Source organism: Homarus americanus, unplaced genomic scaffold (genome assembly GCF_018991925.1).
Source record: "Homarus americanus isolate GMGI-L3 unplaced genomic scaffold, GMGI_Hamer_2.0 scaffold11794, whole genome shotgun sequence".
NCBI lineage: Eukaryota > Metazoa > Arthropoda > Malacostraca > Decapoda > Nephropidae > Homarus > Homarus americanus.
Window position 1 is genome coordinate 584,002 of NW_024739301.1, and position 18,046 is coordinate 602,047.

The 18,046-nt window shown below is 37.1% G+C and overlaps 1 protein-coding gene across 1 annotated transcript; it reads left to right on the forward strand.

The window, feature by feature from the left end:
- Positions 1 to 270: 270 nt before the first annotated feature.
- LOC121874477 (target of EGR1 protein 1-like) lies at positions 271 to 9,624 on the forward strand. Its single transcript, XM_042378614.1, has 6 exons — positions 271 to 491; positions 2,852 to 3,014; positions 3,936 to 4,111; positions 4,811 to 5,064; positions 7,803 to 7,971; positions 8,876 to 9,624. The coding sequence occupies exons 1-6, from the start codon at positions 384 to 386 to the stop codon at positions 9,440 to 9,442; spliced, it is 1,437 nt and encodes a 478-aa protein (XP_042234548.1). The 5' UTR covers positions 271 to 383; the 3' UTR covers positions 9,443 to 9,624.
- Positions 9,625 to 18,046: the final 8,422 nt, after the last annotated feature.

An 18,046-nucleotide genomic window follows, 5' to 3' on the forward strand; every position in this document is an offset into this window, starting at 1 on the left:
ATTTAAATTCATATTGAATGTCTGTCATAGAAATAGCAAAATTATGATAATCTTAAATATTTATATACTAAACCCCTTTTATATCTGATTATTTTAGATGTAAACAAAAACATTATTTTCACTTGTATGTTTATAATACTTCCATTTTGTATACGCTAAATTATTTTACTAGAAATGAACGCTAAAATATAATATATAATATATATTTCAATAAAACTGGATATAATAAACAGGTGGTGTATAATAATTCAGTAACATTAGACGCATCACTCCCCTGTTAAGACAACCTCCACCACCGTCCACCTGCCTCATCTTCAAACGTTTGTGGCAGTAATGTGACCAAAGATATTCTGTCGTGCACTGTTTGTCAGACACTTAAGACAATGGAGGACTGTCTGCCTATAGTGGAAGTAAACGATGACAACTTTATCAAGTTATTGCCGGCTCTGAGAGCTGCTATAAGAGGTGCATCTTTTGTGGCCATAGATTGTGTGAGTCACTTATGTTAAGCTGTGTGTCTTTTAGGCCTTGATGATAATAAACTTGTACAATCTGCAGCACAGTGTCTCCGTCATGGTGGCTGTCTTACCATACATATATTAAATGGGAAACAAATGATCCTACCCGATTTATTTAATCTTATCTAATTTACCTGAAATTTACTCACAGAAGACTTCTGGAAGAGGCTTTTGAGCCTGTGACTCCAGCTGTAAACTATCCCTTATACTTGTGTAGTAGGGACTATTATATTGAATTTGAGTTTTATGATCAAACTTTATGCTTGGTGGCCCATACTTTATCCAGTTGTTTTTTCAAACCTTAAAACTGAGTCAGCATTCACTACTCAGTCTGGCAGATTATTCCACATGTTAGTTACTCTGTTGCATAAAGTATATGGTATTATTGTATTTCCACACCCGACATTCCTTCCCCTAATCTATTATCATATTCGAATAAGATAAAGTTCTTTTAATATTCGAGCAGGATAGGACTCGTAGCAACGGATTTAAGTTGGATAAGTTTAGGTTTAGGAGGGAGATAGGATGGAACTGGTTCACATATAGGGTGGTGGACGAGTGGAACAAGCTTATCAACTTTGTAGTAAGTGCTGGAACGCTGGAAAGTTTTAAAAGGAGGCTCGATAGATTCATGGATGATAGAGAGTGGTAGTAACTCGACAGGAGCTGCCATGCACAGGCCAACCGGCCTATTGCAGACTCCGTATTTTCTTATGTTATGTTAAGATAATTTTCATCTATTACATTACCGTCGAAAATGTATAATAACGGAGATAGCGCATCCAAAATTTTCTAAATTTAATTCCATTATCGCCTTCCTCACCTCCCACAATGCGTGTCTCCTTCATGAATCATCACGCGCATGCGTTCCCGTACACGTCACGCGGCCAATCAAAAGCTTTTCTTTTTTTTCTTTTGCAACTCATTAAAATGATTTGTGGTTTAATTCGCAGTATTTTTGGCCCAATCAAATTCGATTTTTATTTTGGGTCTCATATTTCAAAATTCAAATTCATTTACGACCATGGAAGTCTGCAATTGGTGTCACTTAAATTATATGGAGCTGATTGCGAGTTTTTGGGAAAAACCACAGCATTTTTTTCGATCTCATGGTGTTTTCCCGACCTCAGTAAAGTGTTCTAGTGCAAGAATGAATGTAAATATCGTCAAGACCAACATATGTGGCATTGTGGTAACTCGTCCAATAAGGCTAGAAAAAGTGATTCCATCATATGGTGAGAGTCAGTCAGGTTAGGTTAGGTTAGGTTAGGTCAGGTTTATGTTTTTTTTAGTGATTTACTACTTTTTAAATTTTGCATTACCCTCTTAATTTGTGCCAGGTTTATCTCCATGTCCGATAGTACCGGTACAAGCTTTATGTCTATTCTGGGGATATCTTCCTCTGCCTCATGTGTGAACAGACTACTAAAAAATTCTGCCAACACCTCCACTTATTATTATTATTATTATTACATTTTCTCCCCCCAGGCCCCGATGTGAGTCAGTGACCTGTGCCCGGGTGGGCTAGTCCCCATAAAAAAAAAAAAAAAAAAAAAAACCTTTCTCTATCATCTTTAATTTTCGTCCATTTATCGTCATCAACATACAACTCCAGTACTGATGATATGGTTTTGGTTTTAGATTGTACAAACTCCCAGAATACTTTTATATTGCTCTTTACATTCTGTGTAATGCTTCTTTTGTGGTTTTTTTATCTCATTTCTTGTCACTTTTCTTATCTGATTGTTTGATCTTCTGTGCTCAATTTGGAGTTCATTATATTCACTATCACCACAAGTGCAATTTCTCTCACTTTTCTTCTTCATTTTCACCCACAGTTTTTGTTTTATCTTAATCTCAGACCCAGATAATTTAATATATCTCGGCATTTCCCCAGTTAAATGAATACATTCCCAGACCATATTCATGCCGAGTTATATGAACTTCCGTGTTATTGAGGGTTTACTGTATATGAGGTAATTCTTTACAGTGGTTAGGCCCCTTAATCAGCAACTTGGGAAATTTTTCTGTAGGAGACAATAAATAGTACAGTACAGGGAGGTATTGTATAGTTCTGTGTACGTATAGAAATTATCACTATCTTGTGCCTACAGTATTCCTGTCTAATGTGATATCATATGTACAGTATCTATATGGATTACCAGTTATTCTTTGTTTTATGGTTTACATCTCAGTCTTTCAAACCATGTGTTTTTATTCAATACTGTTAGGTGAAATTTAGAGCTAGATTACTAATTTCATGATGTGTCAGGTGAAATTTGGAGCTAGATTACTAATTTCATAATGACCTGAATCTTTATTACCTTCTCCAGGAACTGACTGGAATTGGTGACCAAAGAAAGTTAAATTGTCCAGAGATTGATCTACGGTACCAGTTTACTTCAGAAATTGCTCGGAATTATGCAGTCATTTCACTTGGGTTGTCGTGCTTCACCTGTAGATCAGTTAGTGATGTGCACATGACTGATAAGGAAGGTGTGTATCTGTTAGTCATCATTCTATATTGATATCCTTATTTCTGTCTTTGTATCAGTTTATTCTGTAAACATAACTGCTTTCCTCCTTTATATTTGATACCCAAGTTTTCTGTGATCAGTACAAATGAGTATTTATAGATTCCTTTACGTTAAAGAAACACATAATGCACGTATTTCTGTACCTGGATCATGAAGCTGTAGTCACCTTATGGCAGGCAACACTCTTCTTTGGTAAGGAGAGAACGGTAGGATGGGAAATTCACTATAGCCTTGCTGAATCATTAAGTACATCAACTTAGGTTCGACTCAAGCAGGCATTTGATAGTTGACCTTTATATCTCAATATCCCTCCTCCTCCCATTTAGGCATTGGGGTGAGCTGGTTCTGTTGAGTAGATCTTGGTGATGTCATCTTTTAAGTGACATTTAAACAAAAGCTGATTAATACAAAGGTGTTGATGGTTAACAAGAAGAGCTCTCGATCCACCTCCCTGTTTAGGATGCCTTCTTGCTAATTGTCTTGTCTTTGGAATCTGGTGTGAATGTGAAAGATTATCCAAATTGAATTTTTGATTCCAGTCACAAGATGGGGCCCAGGGGTCAGAATACACTCAGTTATAGAATAGATGTCATTCATGATACCAGGTGTTCATTTTTTTCTTTTCATATACAAGTAGGTAACAGTTTACTTTCCAGTGAAGTATTTTTTATTTTGTTGAACACCGTTTATATTTTTATTTAATATTTTTTATTCATTTTTATTAATTATTGTTATTATTATATTTTGCCCCCAGGCCCTGATGAGGGTCATTGATCTGTGCCCTGGTGGGCTAATCCTAAAAAAAAGAAAAAGAAAAAAATCTTTGTTTTCTGAAAGACTTTAGGAAGATTTTACGATTTACAATATTTCTTGTTTTCAGGTGGTGAGCAGATCCGCAGTCATGATTACCTGGTACAAACCTTTAATGTGCTGACACTATGTAGTGAAAGCTTCAGAGTTGATTGTGGTGCGATTAAGTTTTTGCTGAACCATGGCTTTGACTTCAACAATGTGTATGCCAAGGGGTTACAGTACTACAGAGGATGTGATCAAAATGTGAGTACAATAATGTTAGAGATCCATACCATTTATTTTGTCAAATTTATAGAAAAATTAAGGTTTACACATTGTATTCTTTAATGAAGCATTAGAAAGCATTACCATGTTTTCAAAGAAGGTTTTAATGGAAATAATTACTTTTGATTGTTCTTTTACTAATATTTGATATGAATACTCTTCAGACAGATTATAAACAATGTCATCTATGACCTACTAGACATTAAAAGAGTAATTCATGTTAGTGGAGAATCATTTGGCCAAGTCTTCCTGTGTCAGTGGCAGGATACAGCAAACCCTCGATGTAATTTTCATTATCTTTGTTATATCTATGCAATGTGTCTCATCCTGTTCGACTAAAAGTTCATTTGAAAGTTCTTTTCTTTTTAAAGATGGGGAGGCAGACTAGGTGTTACTAATACAGTACTGTATACTGAAACAGTCACCTGAAAATTTGGGACCAAGTTGAATTAATTACTGCACATCCATTTACATAGCTCCTATTATCACATTTATCCTATTTTTTTATTTTGCCTTCTTCATTACCCATGCTAATTATGTCACTTTTTTCTTTACATCACATCTAGAGTAAAATTCTGTAACCATACAGTATTTTTATTAATGTCCATCTTCCTTTCTTTAAATTGCTTTGTATGTAATGTTTATTAATAATAATGGTGTTGCTCTTATCATCCACAGAAAGATGAGCCACCAAATGTTCGACAGCTGTTCTCAACACTTTTGGAACATCGAAAGCCAGTGGTATTACACAATGGCTTAATGGACTTGGCATTTCTTTATCAGTGTTTCTATGCAGAACTTCCCAAGAAGGCAGACACATTTGCTGCTGACCTTACTGACATGTTTCCGTGTGGAATCTATGATACAAAGTATATTGCCGAGTACCACCAGTCCATGCCAGCTACTTACTTGGAGTATTTGTACAAAAAAATGTAAGTACATACTGTACATTACATCACATAGGTTTTCAGGAATGTAATCCTTGTGATGAATGGGGAATACCTGTACACTAAAATACAGTTGCAGCCAAAAGTAATCATTGACTCCACCCTTGCACCCAACCCAACCCGACTCCTGGGGGCGTGCGATTTTAATTTTTACCGGGACCCAAATTCGTATAAGTGGGGGGAGGTATCGTAACACTTAAAGAGGTGGTAATATAGGAAATTCGTATTAGCGAATTTTCAGATCTCGAATGTTCGTATAGCGAGGGATACCTGTACTGTACAGTACAGTATAGTAAAGGCAGTGAAAAATTTATTTAACAGAAATTACAGGTCTCTAAACCTGGTAGATTAGCAAATGAAAAGTTGTAGAAAGAGTGATGAAAAATAGTTATAATGGAGATGCTAGACATTAATGAATGCAGTTTGGGCTTATGCCAGGTAGGAGGACTACAGAGGCAATATTTAGTGGGGTATCTCAAGAGAAATATCTTGGAAAGGAAAGAAAGCTATACTGTACTTTGTATTTGTATACTTAAAGAAGGCCTTTTGACAAGGTACCACTATAGGTGGAAGTTAGGGTTCATGAAGGGTCTATCTTGAGCCCCTTCTGTCTATCATGGTGACTCTAGGACTGGTCTACCCTGAGAGTTGTTGGATACTGGTGACAGCAGATAGTAGTGAAGAGGCCGTGAGAAATTTAAGAAATGGAAGGATAAAAGAGTCAAAGGGCCTGAGAATGAATGTGGCAAAGTGGTGTGGATGGAGGGACTCGTGGTGGAAAATAGCCATGTGTTGTTTTTAAGAAAGGTGTTGGCAGCAACTCAATAATGTGCAGTGAGGGAAGAAAGTTTTAAGTACAGTTTACAGTATAATGAGGATACTTGTACTTTTAAGTACTGTATATAATGAGCATAAATTTAAGTACAGTATTTTGTTTTAAATACAATATGAAATCTAATTCCTTTGTGCGGTGAATCTGCGTCAGTAGTCACTTACCCAAACTTCTACCCCCCCCATATAATCTGGTGTTAAGTTGGTAACCCTCATCTTGGCAGTCCTTTTGAAATGTTGACAGACTAGAGGTGGGTAAATACAAAGTTTTTGCTTAATATCATGAATACCCAAGATAAAATAATGATAATTATAATTTATTGTAACATGATCTTGCAGAAAGTAATAACAACAACATGCTATGAAATTCATCTCATTGGATGTCGACTACTGTATATGTACAACTTCATGATGTAATTTTCAGAGATTGTTAACTGATAGTAAACATAATGGGAGTAGTACAGTAGACAGAGAGAGAGATTAGATGAAATGGGAACCCACCAGTCTCATTGTTGTTGTGTACCTGTGAGTTGGGCAGTGACTATTGTCCACCTTGTTTACAGGTTACACTCAAGCCTTTGTCTGGTTTATAAGTTTGTCTCTGGGAGTATCTTTGTTAGTCTTGTGTGTTTATTATCTTGTTGCCTTTGCCTCCTACTAACTACTTGCTTGCTATTTTCAAGTGGCAGAATCTGTCTTTATATTTGTAAGTGAGTGAACTTGCAGCCAGCTAGCCAGTCTGTCTGTCTGTCTGTCTGTATTGCCATGGTTTTGAATTTCCATCTTAAGTATAAATCTGTAACCTTGTTTTCACCAACCAGGAAATGTGCTTTTTGTCTTGAGAGAGGCTTGTTTCTACCAAAATATGTGATCGCTGCAACACTAAAACACAACGTGGTGGTGAAAATTATTGACATATAAGTACAGTATTTCTATTTATATGATAGAAAACACAACAGTCAGATTCTCAAGTGCATTAAACATTAATTATGCACCTCCCGGCAACCTGTGACTTAGCTGGTGCATTCACATTCACATGCGTGACTTGGGTATGGTGTGGGCAATGTGTTGTCTGTGTAGGGCAGGGGCAGGATAGTCATCAACATATAATTACTCTACCTCAGCCTGGTGACCCCACACTTCCATGCCACCCTAACTCACCTCACTTACTGTATCTCAAGTCTTATTCTATAACACACACACACACACATCTCTAGGGGAAGTAGGAGGGGGGGGGGCCTTAAACAGCTATGGTTACCACGTATGCAGGGGTCTCTTTGAGCTCAATTAAAGTATCTGTCATTAGCCAAATAAAATATTAAAATAGTGGCATCCCCATAGTGAAAGGGTTAAGTAGACTGGCCATACCCCTAGCATTGTTTTATACCTCTTAACAATAGAAAACTAAGTCATACTCATTCTCTTAAGTTTGGGTCAATTGTCACCTGGCCTTGGTCTGGTAAAACACACACAAGCGGAATATTTCCAGTTTAACTTCCATGTTGATTGTTGTCACACAGTAGAGATAGGTACTGCATGCTGTAGTGTATACAGTATTCCTTATCCCACCAAAGTTTGGACTCTGTGATCCCCTTCAAATAATCATTTATGATATGGTATCATTTTCAGATCTTAAGTCCCTTCACAGCTTTCCCTTTACCAATCTCTTTTATGAGCACTTGTGTTTGCTACACTGGTCAGCCATCCCACCTCTATGGCTACTCCCTTGAGCATCTGTCCATATTAATGTACTGTAATTAGTTGGCTCCTTGTATAATCCTTATTTGGGTAATACTGTAGTTTGTGTATTCTTTCCTTAATAATGTGTATGTTGCACTTATATATGTAAACACTAAAGTGTGAGTTGATAGCATTGATTTTCTTTTTAACAGGCAGCTAAAAAACACTCAGCGAGGGAATAAAGGGGAATGGCATACACGGATACAGTTTCCTCCTTACCCAAAAGGTCTTCCAAATATTGACTGGCAGCCATACCGACAGATCCATTACTACAATGCAGAGAAGGATGATGATGGCTGTGAACTCTGTGAGACATATGCAGTAAGTCCTGCTTTATACTGTGCAGTGTGGCTGTTTTTTTATTGTAACCTCATTATTATAACATCAGATTGCAGCAGAACAGAGGTTACCGGATATTTCTAGGCCCTTATGAACTGTCCACCACATGGGATCGTGTGATTGTTGCTGAATTCATATCAGAGCTTGCTCAATACAATTATAAGTCACGCAGGGGCAGATATCAAAAGGGGGGGGGGTCCAAGGAGTTGTGGGTGGGGGAACATGGTGTGCACAGCGAGCTCATCCAGCTGGGGGGAGGGGATGCTGTAAACCTCCCCTGGATTTTTTTTTAAATCTGACCAATATTGGCCATTTTCAGGCCATGTGCACTTGATACCAGGAGATATTCTGAGGTCAGTAGTAATTACTTTTTATTATTAAAAATGCCCGAGTATAATACTATATTAAAGAAAAAGTATTGAAATTTTCTGATGAAAAAAGAGAGAGAGAGGGGGAGGGGCGGGGCGGTCCAGGCCCCTCCTCTGGATCCGCTCCTACCAGGTATGCATACTCTTATCTTTCTCCAGTAATAATTTACCAATCTTAGCCTTCAAGAGGATGTAAAGGTCCCATACAGTACATAATAGCTAGCCCAGCCTGTGTTAGGAAAGTCCAAAGGATACTTGAGCTAAGTACACAGACTCCAAATTACTTTAAAAAAAAAAAATCCATAATATGATATTTGTTGCAGTTGTTGGGTTAATTAAGTCTTTGTTCAGTTTTGAATCCTGAGAGCATAAGGGAAAGTGTCTGCAAGGGATACTTTGATTTATGCCCATGAATGGTAAATGTATGAAATAGTATTTTTTTTCCTCTCTCACTTGGAGACTGCAGTTCTGTACTTACCATTAAGTGCATTCTTTTTAATCCATAATTTTATTTTCAGTTCCATGGCTGGTGTTCAAAGAATGTTAAGTGTGATAAGAGTCACAATATTAACAAGATTGTGAAGCTCTTGCAGCCCAAAGCATTAAAGAAACGTGGCGGCAAATACACCGGTCCTAAGACAGGGTCACTTGTTAGTATTATCCAACAGGTAGCCAAGAGAGAAATCTTAGAGACAAGAGAGATGGATGATGAAGTTTCAATAAAAAAGCGGAGGCTCTCCAATGAATTGACGAGAAACAAATTAGAAAAAAGAAACATGATACCAGTGGTAAATGATGACAGTGGCCAAAAGATGAATGAGAAACATGGTGCTAATGGACATAGGGCTGGCTATGATGCCTTCATGACAGGGTTTATATTTGCAACTCATGTCTCAGAAGGTAATAAATTAACAGCTAAAAATCTAACCTTTACACCAGAGAATATTGGCTTGTCTGAACAGGTGAACAAGGTGTATCTAATGGGGAAGAACATTCCCTTTCTCGTAAGAACTGGTACATATGCCAACATGTCTACAAATCATATGTTAAAAATTCCCAAAGTAAGGAGAGACAATGTAATATAATGGGAAACTCTAGATATGAGCTATACAGTGAGTTCTGCTATAACGTGTGTTTTGACAATGCGCATTGGCTTTAATGCGATTTATGAATAGAGAAACGATATTTGTATAACACGAATGCTTGTTTGCTGTAACGCGATTTTTGCTTACTATTTCTCCAATTTTGTGGTATTAACTGTGAATATGGTAAAGAAGAATATCTCCAAGAAGCGTTCTGGTGATCGCATTCCTGGTGATGATCGTAAAAGAAAGGCTATAACCCTTGAAGAGAAGCTCGATGTTATCTACCTCAAAATCACCCTTCTCCTCCATCAAGTTATATTCATATTTTTTCAAGGTAAAGTGTTACATTTACTGTATGATTTCATTATTAGATATGAATGTAACATTTATTTAGACTGTGCTATCCTTTGTGTTAGGCTAAGTACTAAATTTTTTTTCGATTTCGAGTAATAATCTGCACCTAACCCTATTTTCTCCATAAGCCCTGTTATTTCTATTACGCGATGTTTTACAAGAACACAACTATCGCGTTATAGCAGAACTGACTGTATAGATTCCTCCTTAGTCTATTTCTGTATTCAATAGGAGATTATGTTCACTATGAGACTGTCCTCAATTTTATTTCTGTATTCAAAATGATTATTCATATCCAAATGCATTCAAGTATAGTATAGTACAGTATGTTCAGTTATTTGTATTGAAATACATTGATATAAAAATTAAAGTACAGTATTTGAATACTATGACCAAGTAATCGTACTCTCAATAACCTGATGAACGTCCAATATTCTATCAATAGAAATCAGCTTGGTACATTTATGTTGTGTTACCTATTAGTTCCACAACAATTTACAGTAGCTACATAAAAAAAAAGCCTTTCCTTGGTTATATACAGGGGGTCCCTGACCTACGAACGCCCGCCGATACAAACGGGGTTAAACTTGAAATGTAAAGTATTTTAATTACCTGATAACTTATTTTTTACTTTCATTTACTGTTCGCACCTGTACACACACGTACTGTTACAAGTGCTCTTCTATTTATGAACAAACATGTCCATGGTAAGATAAACTGTAATGTGCTGTATTTATTATTGGGGTATAGCAGCTATAGCTGTACAGTTCAGTTGCTTCCGTTTATAACGGGTACAGTAGCTGGCAAGTTTGTCAGATGTGGCACCACTGTTTTCTTGAATCATAGTAAAACTAGAAGAATGGGCAGAACTACCCTCACCATAGTAACCAGACCAAGGATGCTAAATAAGCAGTCCCCCTCTATCTGTGAATGCACACATTTCCTGCAGGGTTATACAGTAGTTTTAATACAGATTACCAAGTAGAACATTTTTGGCTCTTATCTGTTGTCTGGTGGTGCCACATCTCACAAAAAACGCCCAGCCAATGTACCCATTATAAATGGAAGCAACTGTACGTCCTTTAAATTGTCATTTTTTATAATACCTGTATGTTCAGTATCTACAAGAGCAGAGTTGTAAAGTACAGTGGTCCCTCCATTAACGAGCCAAATTGGTTCCACAGTGTCACTCGTTAACTGAATCTATTATTTCAATGGAATATTGAGTAATTGGTTCCAACTCACAGAATTCCCTTAAAATTAATTAAAGAGTACATATACAGTATTGTATACCAGTAAGAGAATTAACAAAATATAAAATATAAACAAAATACAGTACTGTACAGTATGCTGTACAATAATAAATAAAAAACAATAAAATATTTTAACACTAAATTTGAGGTGTGTATGTAGAATTACCAGCAGCTTTGTTTACATAGTGGCAGCGCAAACAGCTGATTCTAGACACAGTCGATGACGACATGCCATATTCTTTACAGAGTGCATTGGTTCTAATGCCTTCTTTGTATTTCTTAATAATTTCTCGTTTCACTTGAATTGAAATAGCCTTCTGAGATTTCTTCGAACCCATGCTTGATAATTTCACCAATAAAATTTTAAGTTCACAACAATTTACAGTGTTTAACTAATTCCAGATTTTTTTTATTTAGACCAACACTGCACTGTATATTATAAATAGGTTCACTAAATTTCAGAATGACCAATAATTTTAATGTAAAAATGCAAAGATATTTAAGAGCACAACTTTCTCGATGTTTACTCCACTGGTAACGAAGGTAAACATAGAACCTATATTGGCGGACGAGTCGATCAGCTGATGTGCGCACCAAAACGTGTTTCTCGTAACGCTGTCGTTAATAGAATTTGTACTCATTAATAGAACTGAAAATCCTTACGGGAGGTAACTTGTTAACTGAAATCTGGTAAATTGAACTGCTTGTTAATGGAGGGTCCACTGTACATGTAATGAAATAATCTTACTTAAGTAGTGTACTCAAGTAACATTTTTGGGTATCTACTTTTTAAAAAGTACTAAAAGTTTTTAGTACTTTTATATAAGTATGGTTTTCTAATACTTTTACTCCAATACAATTGAAAAAACAAAAATCATTACTTGTTACATGCCCCAAACAAAGAGGTTTAACGTCTGTGGCAAACTAATATATTTTATAATTAATTAATTATTAACCATTGTAAAAGAGTTGTGTGGGTGGAAAGTATATTGTGAGTGGAGCCGTGAAGGGTACATAGCGGTGTGGGGAGACACCACGTGGGTCAGGTGGCCTTTGATCTTCTTGGGTCCATTAACACCTGACCACCTACCTCACCTAGCTTACCCTCTTCTCCCCCACCTTTCTCTTAGATGTCAGTTGCTCTTTGCAGATCGCTGTACCTAAAATGAATTTTAAAGAGGCTTTTAGATGGAATTATGTAAAGCAATTCAGTATCTATACATATGTGTGAGACTGGGTGTATTTAAAATTCTGCTTAAATAACTAGGTATCCCCCCAGCACCCATCAGATGTTACGTGGTGCGAAAAATTCAGCCACTCGTCAATTAGAATCGAAGAGTGACGACGCCACACCACAATTAGAGGGACACTTCACAGGGCGTCTTTGTTAGACTCAGTCACTATGGAGACAATAATCATCCACAAACTCCTCAACTGAAGGAGCTTGATAGCTACTTGGCATGCCTAGGGGATGGAATGGAGCTACTGAGGTCTTTCCCAACATTATGCGACTTATCTCTGAAGCATAACACCCCACTACCTGCATGCTGGGCTTTTTATTTATTATTTAATTCCAGTAATTTATTACACCCCAGGGGACGACAAGCCTAGTCACAAGACCATGCGGTCAAACATTATTAATATAGTGGTACTCGTGTCTTGCAGGACACGTTATGACTTGTGATATGGAGACAATATTGATATGATTTAAGGACAATGGGAGTTAGCACCCACCAAAGCGTGGGTAGCATACAAAAATTAAAATAAATGATTAAGAATAAGTAGGTGGTAACTTAGGAGTTGGTGACTCTCCCTGTGGTAGAAAGTCCCCAACAGTGGGACAATCAAGGCAATACAGTATTGTTGAATAGTGTTCACATTGGGACAGTTACAGGAAGAGAAGTGCTGGTCATCTCCCACCTCGGATAGGTCTATCCTCACCTAATGCGAGCAGAGACAACATTATTTCTGCGGACAATAAGTCAGCATCGACGTTACTTGTGTGGATAAGGAAAACAGTGATCATAGTGTTGGACGGATATATTTTCAGCACGTCCACTATCTCTGCAATGGATTGTAGGGAGAAGAGTGGCTGAATGTATTCTCTTTCAGTAGGTCATGCTGGGCCTGTATTTAGGCCTAAAAGATCCTGAATGGACAGTTATTATTTTAAGAATTAGTTATTGATTAATCTTAATAGACAGATTTGCAAATAAACTTGTGTAATGCTGTGTGTCTTTATTTTTATCTTTAGTTTACTATTTTTTTGTGTTTTTTTAATATAGTGGATTTATTTTAATATTTGAGACAATTTTATTGTTACTTTTTTCTTTCAGTACTGTACTGGAGTATTTTAAGAATGGGATACTTGTTTACTTCTACTTGAGTACATTGACATGTATACTTTTACTTCTACTTGAGTAACGTTTTGCCAATGTAACAATACTTTTACTTAAGTAACAAAGTCCAGTACTTTTTAAAACTCTGTACACCCCCCCCCCCCAACAAATTTGCCGAGTTTTAATTCGCAAATGACATCCTGGATGTACCAAGAATGTCTGTGGGTAGTTTTAAAGTTGCCGGCATTTAGCGGCTGGGACAGGGAGCCATAAGTTCTAGAGACAGTAATATCCTTTACCTGTATTGTAAATATGTGTGTGTGTGTGTGTACACACACACATACAAATAAAAAATACAGTACCCTGTAATTGGAAAATCCTCTCTTAAATAATCAGAAACAAATTGATTAAAAATGTGAATCTACCCTCAAGTCCGTGCTCTATTAATAAAGTACTGTAATAGAAAACGGACTTGAGGGTAGACTGTTACAATTTTGATATACAGTAATACCCCGCTTTACGCGGTTTCACTTAACGCGATTTCGCATTTACACGGTACCTCGCCAGAACCGGACTTTCGCTTTCCGCGGTGCATCTATTCATATACGCGGGAAGCGGCGCGGGCAGGATGCGCACAAGGTCGCCCAGTCATCAAAACATTACCAAGTTCTTCACCTGCCACCCACCACAGCCGGCCCAAGTCAGTGATAGTGATAGTGAGGATATGGACTTTGAGGGGTTTGACAAAGAGGCCTTGCAAGCCTATGTGGTGGATAGTGATACAATTGATACAGGTGAGGGCCAATTATCTGCCCTCTGCCTCGGAACCAACCCCCCACCCCTGTGTGCCCAGCCATCTTTTCTACTAATGTAAGTGTTAAAAAAACTAATATTATTGATATTTCTCTTAATTATTAATTGTGTGTGCATACCATCATAAAATTAAGATGTAATTTTTACTACAACGTAGGTATTGTGTCTGAAAAAGTGGAGTTTGGGGGTCGGGCCAGTCTCTATTGGAATTAATCCCATATGTTCTGTTGTTCACTTTACGCGGTTTTCACTTTCCTCGGTACCCCATGGGTTCAATTGACCGCGTAAATCGGGGTACTACTGTATTTGTTTCTGATTATTTGTGAGAATATTTTCCCATTATTATTTGTATGTATTTTGAGAACCTAACCCCTGTGAATTTGGGGGGGGGGCCCCTGTACAAGAGTAAAGTTGGACTTACTAAGTTTCAACAACATAACTCATTCGTAAGTAGAGGAGAACCTGTTACTGTACTTAGAACCAAGAGAATAAAAGATTCACAGTGTTGGAGAATCCTGAGTGGGTGGGGTGTATGGTAGGCCAAACTAACTATTCCTTCTGACACCTGCTGCTGTACAGTATTCCCAAATTTGCAAAGATTTTGGTGGTTGCAAAAGGTAAAAGTAAAATCTAGATTAAATTACAATACAGCATATTAAGGCATACTTAAAGAAGTGAGTAGTTAATTCTGCTCAGTTCATTGCCATTCTTATTATATTTCTCCAGTATGTTATATATAACTTATCATAAGTGCATTGTATTAGTGTACAGTAGAGCCTCGATAAATCTGACTAATTGGGGCAGACCTCAATCCGAAAAATGAGAGTATATGGGGGGGTGGGGTGGATATAACACTGCTTATCCAAACTGTTTAAAGAAAATCAGTTACGTTATTAGTGCACTTCAACAACTAAGGTGTTTAATTAAAGTTATTAAAAGAATATTACATCAACAATAATAAAAATATATGAAACAGAACTCTCTGGGTTGAAAATCACACCAAGTCTAGTTGTCAACAACTGTTTTCACCAAGATGATTATTTACTGGAAAGCAGTGGTGGCTCGTGCCTAGGAGCTGCAGTCCTCCCAGACAATCACTCCCAGGCGTATGATTCCTTCAAACACACAGCAGAATAATACACTACTAACAAATATATCTAAATAAAAAGTCACTACGTATGTTATTTTCAGTACGTTACTAAGTAAATTTTCATTAAAACCAGACCAAAATCTAAGTTACTTTCATAGTTGCTGTATGATTCATGTCTGTTATTAATTGGCGCTACATCTGGAACCAATGAGCTGCAGTTGGTGCAGCTCAGTCTCGTGTTTACATTGCATGGGGACGGTGCGGTTAAGTTGTGCTTTCTTTAATTACCCTTTGATGATGGAAAATCAAGTGAAGTATTTGCAAAGCATCAACTTTTCCCAGCTGATATTAAATGAAAAGACTAAAATCAAAGCAAGAGGAAGACCTACACCAGTTTTATCCATTCAACAGAATAGTACAAACAGGAACAAAGAATATACACGCCAGTTTAACATCAGTGTTTATCAGAAATGTGAATGGCTCTGTGATTGTGACGAGGTAAATGCTTTATTCTGCTTTCCATGCTTATTGTTTGGTGGGGGACACTTCAGTGACGAAAAGTGGCGTGACTGACTTGAGGCATTTGCCACAGAAAATAATGAAACATGAACAGTCAGCCAAACACATGAATAACATGATTGATTTTATCGTTGCTGGGTAAAGTGAACATCGCAGCTCAAATTGACACAGCATACAAGCTCTCAGTTGCAAAACACAATGAACAGGTGAGAAAAAAACAGATGTGTTATCCAAAATAATAAACTTTGTAAAATTTTTGGGGAAATTTGAACTCCCTCTTAGTGGACATGATGAAACTATGAGCTCCAAGAATTCTGAAGTATTTCTTGGATTAGTTGATTTTGCCTGTGAAGTGGATTGAGAACTGAACTTACTGTACTGTACACAAGAAGATTTGTGTAAATCAGAAAGTCTCATAGACTTGTTGAAGATGATGAACGACAATCATCTACAGTCAACATTTTCAGACACTGTCAAGTTGCTGAAAATTTTAATAATAACTCCAATGACAACAGCAGAAGTAGAAAGGCGCTTTTCAACTTGGAAGGGAATTAAAACTTTTTTGCACAGTACCATGGTGATTGACAGACTGTCTGCTTTAGCAATGATATCCACTGAAAATCAAATGATAACAGAAATGAAAGACCTTAATGAAAAAGTAATAAACCATTTTGCTATATCGAACAGCCGACGCATCGATTTTATTTTCAAGTACCTGTACTGTAATACTACCATCACTATCTCAGCCATCCCTACCACCACCACCACCACCACCATCACTACTTCAATGCCCTGGAAATCCATGGACATCAACTCATACCTGAGGGAGATCAAATTTGTGTACCCTACTGTTGTGTGAAGCTTGCAGTCCCTCCATTTTATTTTACCACGAGCCGCCACTGCTGTAAAGTGTTATAGGTAAGCAACCACAGAAATTGTCTTATGAATAAAGAGAAAACTGTAAAGTACTATAAAGATAAAAATAAGAGTCAGCTTTCCTGAAAAAAGAATCTCACTGAACACCTTGAGTCATTTGTTTACAAAGGGCAAACAACTGATTGGCTTACCACAATGTCTGTGTTCAACACTCAGTAAATTAGTACAGTACAGTTATGTATACTATTCTAGTGTATTTATCATCACTTAATAAGTAGTATTGTAGTATGCAATACAGTATTGTGTATCTGCTTATACCCTGGTTTATTCATTTGTCTAAGTGCACAAGTAGACAAACTGAGCCATCATTTAACACTCAAAGGTAATAAATAACGTTGTTAGGAAGGTATCTTCATATCAAATTTCAGACAGTGTGTTATAGTGACCCCTGTTGTAAGCTGGTCTACTAAAAGCTCTCACACGAACGCCCCTTGAGTAAATAATAACCTTCTGACACCGCTTATCCTTTTATTTTCAAGTCATATTATAAATTCCAAACAGTATTGTATTTTTTCTCAATTACTGAATATGTTATATCAATCTTTATGAACCATAAATCATAAGAGAATATAATACTGAATCAATAAATAAATACACCTGACGTATGTGGCAACACCTGACCAGCCACAGCCTGCTTACATACTCAAGTGTCTTCGTTCTCAGTAGGCCTACAGCAAATCTGATAAGTCCACTGCACAGTATTCAGTAAGTGTGGCTCTTTCCATAAGATTTTTTGTAATTAATCTTCCCTATTTCTTAATTTTTTTTGGGTGGGTAATTCTGGTGACCAGAGCATCTCAGAGTCCTAGAAAAACAAATTCCGATATATTAAAATCTGATTTATGGAGGGCTTATATCACATGGCTGAAATACAGCAATGAATAAGGCTGCATTGTACTATTTGGTTATTTGATTACATTTGCAATATATATATATATATATATATATATATATATATATATATATATATTTACGGGTGCCTTGCCAGAATGAAAATGCTTTAATTACGCTGTAAATTTGGTCATTTACGCGAGTAGTGCGGAGAGGTCCAGACCGGGCCATTTTTACTCACACCGTCCATTCTTGACCATACGCTGGAAGCGTGCGGTGAGTGTGCGATTAGGTCGTTTACATTATCGCTGACGTCATATGGCGTATCGGACTGTGATTGGGCCACGATCCTTACCTCCCTCCCCCGCTAGCTGTGATTGGTCTAAGTAACATGACGCGGCCCTGCCATCAGAGGAAGTCGCTGACCTAGCAGGGCCTGTCTCAATGTTCTCAGTCCGCGTATACAGTT

Coding starts and splice junctions, on each gene's coding strand:
- LOC121874477 (XM_042378614.1), top strand. CDS start 384: ATGGAGGACTGTCTGCCTATAGTGGAAGTAAACGATGACAACTTTATC. Junction 492..2,851: donor CTTTTGTGGCCATAGATTGT/GTGAGTCACTTA, acceptor TACCTTCTCCAG/GAACTGACTGGAATTGGTGA. Junction 7,972..8,875: donor AACTCTGTGAGACATATGCA/GTAAGTCCTGCT, acceptor TTTTATTTTCAG/TTCCATGGCTGGTGTTCAAA.